Source organism: Chrysochloris asiatica, unplaced genomic scaffold, assembly GCF_000296735.1.
Source record: "Chrysochloris asiatica unplaced genomic scaffold, ChrAsi1.0 scaffold00045, whole genome shotgun sequence".
In the NCBI taxonomy this organism is placed as follows: Eukaryota; Metazoa; Chordata; class Mammalia; order Afrosoricida; family Chrysochloridae; genus Chrysochloris; species Chrysochloris asiatica.
In genome coordinates, this window is record NW_006408563.1 from 2,064,281 (window position 1) to 2,073,076 (window position 8,796).

The 8,796-nt window shown below is 40.7% G+C and overlaps 1 protein-coding gene across 1 annotated transcript in view; it reads left to right on the plus strand.

The window, feature by feature from the left end:
• Nucleotides 1-8,796, plus strand: part of DYTN (dystrotelin) — a 71,873-nt gene that overhangs the window by 22,255 nt on the left and 40,822 nt on the right. Inside the window, 3 exon segments of the mRNA XM_006862020.1 lie at nucleotides 391-554; nucleotides 4,697-4,808; nucleotides 6,774-6,922. Of these exon segments, the coding sequence (XP_006862082.1) occupies nucleotides 391-554; nucleotides 4,697-4,808; nucleotides 6,774-6,922 (425 nt within the window).

The following is an 8,796-nucleotide window of genomic DNA, read 5'->3' on the forward strand; positions in this document are numbered from 1 at the left end:
AGCCCATTGATGCAGCCTCTGTGTCACTCCATCGCAATGACAGTCTGCCTCTGTTTCACTGACCCTGTACTTTACTAAGCTTGGTCCCTCCTGATAACGTGTGTCCTAAGTCCTGAGATGAAGTTTCACAATCCTTATTTCTAAGGAGCATCCAGGCTGTACTTCTCCCAGGACACATGTGTTTGTTCTTTGGGCAGTTTTAAATTACAGACCTATGACTTGACATAGCCTCCCAGACAATCTATTTAGGAAGTAGAGTTGCCTCTGACTTTCCACATGATAAACTTCTTCAGCAGAGCAGATGACAAGAGAAGATGAAAATAAATTTTCATCGAGACTCGAAACCAAAGGCGTGCTTAAAGTGCATCTATGTGTATTACTGTTTTTCAGGTGTTGAGCCCAGCAATCAAAGAAGATAAATTCCTAAATTGGTTGCAGTCTGAGCCACTCCTCCTTCTGTGGCTCCCCACCTTCTACCATTTATCAGTCACTGAAATGGTCACTCACCCAGTTCGGTGTAGTATCTGTAGAAACTTCCCAATCATCGGACAGAGGTACGGCCACTCATGAGTGTATGACGGTGATGCTCCGAACGGGCCTGGAATTGGAGATGTACCCTTCCAGGTCCTTTCTGAGGTCCTTCTCACACATCTGAACTCAGTCCTTTCTTTTACTCAATCATTTTCTGAATGAGGCATCCTGGTTGATAATTAATGTCATTTTATTTTCTACGATGATGGACACAGCCTTCTAAATTCACAGCAATTGAAAATTTTATTCATCTAAAGGGAAAATAATTGTTTTGTTTAAAAACATGTTTTAAATGCATTGGAGGCATCAGTAATAATAGCAATAATAATAACAAAAGAAAAGCAAGCTAAACACATTTGCATTGAATTGATTCTGATGCATAGTGACCCTATAGAATGAGTAGAACTGTCCCATGGGGTTTCCCAGGCTATAATCCTTATAGAATCAAACAGCTTCATCTTTCTCCCTTGGAGAGACTGATAGATTCGAACTGCCAGCCTTTTGGCTAGCAGCCCAATGCTTAATGCACTGTGTTACCAGAGCTCCTGAATAATAACAACAGTTAACCAAGTGCTAGGCTGAAGGAGCTCTGATAGCATAGTGGTTACGAATCGGGATGCAAACTTCAAGGTCAGCAGTTCAAAACTACCAGCTGTTCCACGGGAGACAGATGAGGCTTTCTGCTCCCATAAAGATTTACAGACTCGGAAACCCTGTGCAGGGTTGCTATAAGTCGGCACTGACTCCACGGCATATAACAAGTACTAGGTTGAGTAGTCTAAGGAGCTTTGGTAGCGTAGTGGTTACAAATCGGGCTGCGAACCACAAGGTCAGCAGTTCGAAACTACCAGTTGTTCCGTGGGAGAAAGATGAGGCTTTCTGCTCCCATAAAGATTTATAGCCTCGGAAACCCTGTACAGGGTCGCTATGAGTTGGAACCGACTCCACGGCACATAACAACAACAACAACAAGGTTGAGTAGTCTACATGGATCATTGCATGTAAAACTCAAGATAATCCTATCAAAAGGTAGTGTTATTATCCCCAATGACAGATGAAGATATTGAGACTTAAAGACATTTCAGAACTTGCTTAGGTCAGCCATGTTCTGAGGCTCATGGTCTGAATCCAGAGGCCACACATTTTGATCATGGTGTGAGGCTACTTCCCTCTGCAGATAACCTAGAACATGGTCTCACCCTTGGAGGTGAGAGTGATTTTACAAGAGCTCAAGGATCTTGAGCCCCCTACAGGCAAGGGCAGATCCAGGCCTTTCCACAGCTTTGAGGATGGCAGTAACAATCACGTTTTATAGAGAAGAAGGCAGGAAGGGAAGGAGGGAGGGAATACAGAGAATGAAGGGAGAAAGGAAGGAAAAAAAAGAAGCAAAGAGGGAAAGAAGAAAGAGAGGCAAGAAAGAAAAAAAAAAGGAGTTATATTTAAAGTCTGGGTAGGAGAGGAAGAAACCAGCAGGGCCAACCCAGGTGGGGGATCCTAATCTTCATGGTGAACTAACACAGGTGTAGAGACTGGAAACTGAAGTAGAACTGAAGACTTGGGACAACCAAGGAGCTAAAGAGAAGCCAAAGCTAGTGGTGCCCAGAAGGGCCAAAAGGCATGAGGACTCCGCGCTTGACTCCTCCTCACTGTATTTCCTTCCCTTCCTGCACCTCAGACAAGCTTCTCTCAATTACAACACAGACCTGCTGGATTCACTAAAATACTCAAGGACAAGTTGTAATATTGGTGAGGAAACAACTTGAGTTTACAGAAAATTCTGAGAGCACAATGTGACCTCACTCATGAAAAACTCTTTGCCACCACCTGAATCATAAGCAATAAAACATAGCAATGAAAAGAACTGTTAGGAACTCAGCAAGAGGAACCCAAGAAATCACTAGACTACAATGAAGAAAACAACAACCCCAAACCTGTTTTTATTTTAGACAGTGGAAAAACATGACTATGATTTGCCATGAAAATATTATAATCATTTAACCAGTAAACAAGAAGTAACAGTCAGCGTGTATCCAGCATAGTACAGAAATTCACATTATTTTCAAAATCACTGTGTAGAAAACAAAGCAGATATTACAATTCCTATTTAAAAATGGCAAAATTGAGTCTCCGAAGATTTGAATGACTTACACATGTCTCTCACTTTAAAAACAAAAGAGGTAGCAAAAGTAGAAATTTAAAGAGCCATACTTCACATTTTAGAACTTGTTCCTATCTATTGAGAATGAGATTAATCTTCCCTTAGAACTGTTTCAATGCTCACCATGCTTCCTTCGTGAGCTTCCTTGTGAGTAAAATAAGGAGGAAAGAGAGAGCAAATGACATCAGAGGCTTCTTCAGCTCTGATCTTCTGAGTCTATTTAAAATGTCCTCAATGTGCTACAGTGAGAACTTCAGATGGATGTTTGGGGATCTCAGAAAACTCAAGGTTGTGTGCCCTTGTGCAACTTGCAGTTTCCTTCTCTGAAAAAAGAAGATAATAATAAGAAAACTTGGCTTCAAAGTGTTTTCATGGACATTGCATGTTGTATGATAAGTGTTCAAAATGTTAGGTACTACTGTAGCCATTTGTTGTTGTTGTTAGGTGCCATCGAGTCGGTACCGACTCATAGTGACCTTATGCACAGCAGAACAAAACACTGCCCGATCCTAGGCCAACCTCACTATTGTTGCCATACTTGAGGCCATTGATACTGCCACTTGGCCAATCCATCTTGTTGGGGGGGTCTTCCTCTTTTTCTCTGACCCTCCACCTTAACAAACATGATATCCTTCTCCAGCGACTGCTCCCTCCTGACAATATGTCCCAAGTATGAGAGATGAAGTGTGGCCATCTTGGCCTCCAAGGAGCACTCTGGCTGCACTTCTTCCAACACTGATCTGTTGGTTCTTTTGGCAGTCCATGGCACTTTGAATATTCTCCTACAACACCATAACTCAAAAGCATCAATTCTTCTACGGTCTTCCTTATTTACTGTCCAGCTTTCGCATGCATATGAGGTAATTGAAAATACCATGGCTTGGGTCAGGCTCACCTTCAAGCTGCCATCTTGCTTTTCAACACTTTAAAAAGGTCTTGTGCAGCAGATTTGCCTAATGCAATACGTTGCTTGGCTTCTTGACTGCTGCTTCCATGAGTGTTGATAGTTGATCCAAGAAGAATGAAGTCCTTGATAACCTCAATCTTTTCTCTGTTAATAAGAATGTTGTTTATTGGTCCAATGGTAAGGATTTTTGTTTTCTTTACATTGAGATGTAATCTATACCAAAGGCTGGGTCGCTATAAGTCAGAACTGACTCTACAACAACAAACATAAATTCATGACCGATAGATCTTGCCAACCCTCTTCTGATATCACAATATGTTCTCTTTCTCTGAGTGTTATGAGATACATCCCCTTCCCTGAGTGTCTCAAGATCCCCCATCTCCTTCTGACCACAAGGACATTTAAGTTTGAAACTGTTCATGAAAGAAATTCTGTAATTGTGGCATGTGAAGAAACTTGGGTATGCTTGTCACTCAACTTTTGGCAAGTGAGGAACTCCCCCTTTTCCACTTTATGTCTTTACTGCATTCAGAGTTCCAGAATAGGAAAAGACGTTATTTTAAATTCTATATTTTTTAAATAAAGTCTTGTCATTTTACCCAAGACCATACAGAAAAGCCAAATTTTTCAAGAAGTCAGATTGCAAATTTTCTTGAAATCTCCAAGTTTTTGTTTTAGTTGACAACTAAATTTTCAATATTTAGTTTAAAAAAAACCTTTTTTTATTTGAGTGCATTGTGCAGCCTACCAAAATGTAGCTGTAGACCTAGGGTCTATCCTAAGGGTTATGGTACACAGGAGCCTGAAGAGAGAAGGTACTCTCTATATTTTTCATCAACCAGACTTCTATGCCATAGTTTATTGGGTACAACCATACAAATATCATCCCACATTATTAAAATATTATAGAAAGAAGATTTTTTTAAAAATTAACATGCCCTAGTCTATTACTAGCCCTAGAAAGTTTGGGAGAAATGGCATACTTACTTGGTAGCTCAGACATCCCTGTATGTTCGTGGGTGTTCATCCTCTGCCTCGATGGCACTGCCTTTGCTTGCCTATGAGTAGTAATGTAGCTGCATTTCCATTTTAATTGGCAGGTATCGCTGTTTGAAGTGCCTCAACTTTGACATTTGCCAGGTGTGTTTCATATTTGGACTTTACAGCACGTCCCACCAGCAGTCTCATCCTGTGATAGAGCACTGCATTCAGGTAACATTCAACACAATGCACCTAACTGTTCATGTGTTGGTGGTGGTTAGTGACTTAGTGCCTTAAGTCAGTATCAGCTACCGCAGTGAAAGCTCCAACTCCACCCTTCATACCTTGTAACATTGAGATGAAGGAAATGGCAAACTCAAACATCTTTCAATAAATGTGTGCTTGCTTTATACTGTAGATGTTAAAAAGCTTTTAGGGACAAGAGAATATCTGGGGGAAACTAAAGAGGGCATTGGTAATGATAGAGATGGGAACTAGAAGAGCTGTAATTTGGTAAAAGAGTCCTGATGTGGCACTGAGGGTTAATGTGCTGGACCGCAAGATCAGTTTGAACCACAAGGTCGGCGATTCAAACTCACCAGCTGCTCCTAGGAAAGCCTATACAGGGTCGCTATGGGTCAGAACCAACTTGACAGCATTCAACAACAACTAAAGTTTGGAATTACTATGAAACCGGGTCTCTCGTTGCTAATATATTTTTTGAGAATTTTTTTCAAACATGTATTTTCCCGCACTCTATATTTCTAGTATTTTTTATTGGGAGGAGGGGCTGGAATATAAGAGAAACATGACTATTTTGTTTTGTCTTGGAAAGCATCAGAGCTGTCTTTTAAGTTTTTCTTTTTTAAGAGAAAATTATAAATGCCCAGCATGTGATTAAGCCTATGCCTTTTTTTTTAATAATTAAAAAAAAACCAGGATACTAACTTTTAAATAAAGAGCATCTTAATTTCTCCCAGAACCGGCTCTTTCTTTTCATGAGGAAATTCCTATGAAATTTCCTTCTCCTTGTAGGAGGCACTAGCCTCCAATAGAGTGGCTGCGAGGCTGTCATTAAAAACTTACCCAGAAGAGGGTATCTGCCTTCTCAAATGCCAAGATGTTGCCAAATAATTTCTGGTGGATGTTACTTTTATAAAACTGGATTAAACGAGATTGTTGGGTTCATTGATCTCTGATCTTCATTTTAAAAAACCTGAGGGAGAACCAGGCATTGTCTTGCTGTAGGATAAGTACCAGACTGCAAACCAAAAGGTTAACAGTTCAAACTCACCACCTGGTCCATGGGAGAAAGATGAAGTTTTCTGTTCCAGTGCTGATTTACAGGCTGGAAACCCTATGAATTCGCTATGAATTTGACTGCATGGTAATGGGTTTGGGTTTTGGTTTACATTAGAGTAAGGGGCCCTACTACTTCATTGCAGAACGTCTCCACTGGAGAAAGAGGTGGAAGTGTGCTTCCATAAAACTTTACAAGCTTGGAAAACCTATCGGATAGTTTTACTCTGCACCACCAGCCGCTTCTCAGAAACTCTTTACAGGGCCACTATGAGTCAGAGCCAACTTGATGGCACTTAACAACAACCTAAGATATGGTCACTGTGCTTCGAAAAGGCGCAACACCAAATTTTTTTATGTTAGAGTGACACCATGTGGTCATTTTGTTATTACACTTCAAATTTCTAGAGCAGAAGAATCTGTTTCCTGTTAGCAGAGATTCTTAACCTAGGGTCTAGGGATGGATTTCAGGTAGCCTGTCAATCCACTGAAATTGTACCCAGAATCAAACGTGGGAGCAATTTTTTTTTTTTTCTGGAACTAAATCCATGAGTTATCATCCAGTTTTCTAAGGAAGCTACGATTCCAAATATTAACAATCATAAATTTAGCTCTCTTTCATGACCCTCTCTAGTTTTAGAATTCCAAATTACCAGATTACTCTAAGGAAGGGGAGCTGTGCAGCCAGCTGGGGTGCTTACTGTGGAGTGCTATGCTGTGTGTGTATTGATCTAGAGAGGATAGGAAGAAGTTGAGGAAGTAAGATGATTTTTCTGAGGACATGAAAGTGATGGAAATAAACCCCAAAACTTTCAAGATGGCTGGTCCACTCAGTTAAGGAAAGAAGATTATGCTAGGCTGATCTGTCACGTTTTTTAATGTTGCCTATTCCTGCAGATATCTGTGAAGGAAAATACAAAACTCCTGCTCAGGACCCTCAGAAACCATCTGCTCCGAAGTCAAAGTAGGAGGAAAGAGGCCCAGAAAAGACAGTGGCTGCTGGACCAGGTGAATCCAAAGGGTGTGGCTAACCACGCCCACTCCAGGTGGGTGTCTGGGAGACACAGTTGTTCAGTGTGAGAGCCCAGGGGATCTAGGTATTGGGTTAGGTTACAGCCGCTAACTCCTAGAAGTTAAAGAGGTGAGGAAGATTACAATGTTTTGTTTTGTTTTGTTTTTCCTTCTACTTTAATTTTAAAGCAGAACTAAGAGACAGGAGCTCTGGTAGCGTAGTGGTTACGAATCGGGCTGCGAATCTTAAGGTCAGCGGTTCGAAACTACCAGCCGCTCCGCGGGAGAAAGATGAGGCTTTCTACTCCCATAAGGATTTACACCCTTGGAAACCCTGTACAGGGTCGCTATGGGTCGGAACCGACTCGACGGCACTGAACAACAACAAAGATTTACACCCTCGGAAACCCTGCACAGGGTCGCTATGGGTCTGACCCGACTCGATGGCACTTAACAACAACAACAACAAGAGACAGTGGAGCCCCTGAGTAGTATAAATGATTAATGAGCTCAGCTGCTAACTGAAAAGCTAATGATTTGAGCCCACCCAGACACACATCCTTGGAAACCACATATCCTGGCCAGACTTTGTCTCTCATACTTCAGACATATTGTTAGGAGGGATCAGTCACTGGAGAAGGTAGATTGTTTGATAAAGTGGAGAGTTGGAGAAAAAGAGAAAGACCCCCAGCGAGGTGGATTGGCACAGTGGCGGCAGTGATGGGCTCAGGAGTAGCAGAGATTGTGAAGTTGGCCCATAGGGTCACTATGAGTAACTATCGACTCACTGGCACCTACCAACAACAGACACACATCAAAGGGAGGGTCTGGAGATCTACTTCCAAGAAAATAAACAGAGGTAACTTTAGAGTTATTCTTTTCACCACAGGCATCAGAAGAACACAGAACAGAAGATTCTTAATAATATTAGAATAACTTTATTCTATGTCCTTTTTGTTCATTTGGTTTTGAAACAAAATTCAGAATCAATATTTTATTTTTTAAAAAAAGGAAAAGAAGGATGCCCATCATCTTACCCCTCACCCAGAATACAATAAGGTTGTTCACCAGAGTTGTTGTTGTTAAGTGCCTCCGAGTCTGTTCTGACTCATAGTGACTCTATATAGGGTTTCCAAGGAGCAGCTGGTGAGTTTGAACCACTGACCTTATGATTCAAACAGCTTTATCCCACAGCGCAATACGTAGCAGAATTTCTGATGAGCTCAGAAATTCTAATCAGAGGCTGATTCAGGAGGACTGAGTGTGTAATATTACCATTTCACAATGTGTTATATGAGAAAAAAAAAATCCTTGATTTCTAATAAGTTGGCATGTGAGCACTGACCATTTTTTTAGAGATTAATGGCTTCTGTCAAATGGTCATATGAAATTCACTCTTTGATCCAGCAAACCTTCTGCATCACCTTTGGCCTCCTTCCTTTTGATGTGGATTCATTGATCTTAACCATAATAGTTCACACAGAGAATATCTTCATTTACAAAAACATAATTAAAAGCTAATTGCAAACTATCACCACTTGTTATTAAATATTTTGGAAGCTCTTGTAAATGTAATCAACAAGAAAATTAAAACATTGGAGAAAAAAATTCTTTCATTTGCAATTAACATGAGGGTAAGTCTAAAAGTATTGCTACAAAATCATAGAAATAACTATTAAGCAAAAATGTCAAAATGTGAAGCAATTGTATCTCAGCAGACCTTCCATCTACTTCTATACACTTTAAATGTTTTATTGTGAATTCTGTGATCATTCACATGGGAGAACATTAGCTTTACATTCATTCTATTGCATATCGTTTCATTGCCGTGGTTACAATCCCCTTCATGCATCATCAACCAACCAAAGGGTATACGCTGCAAGCCTGCCCCCCCAGTCATCAGCACACA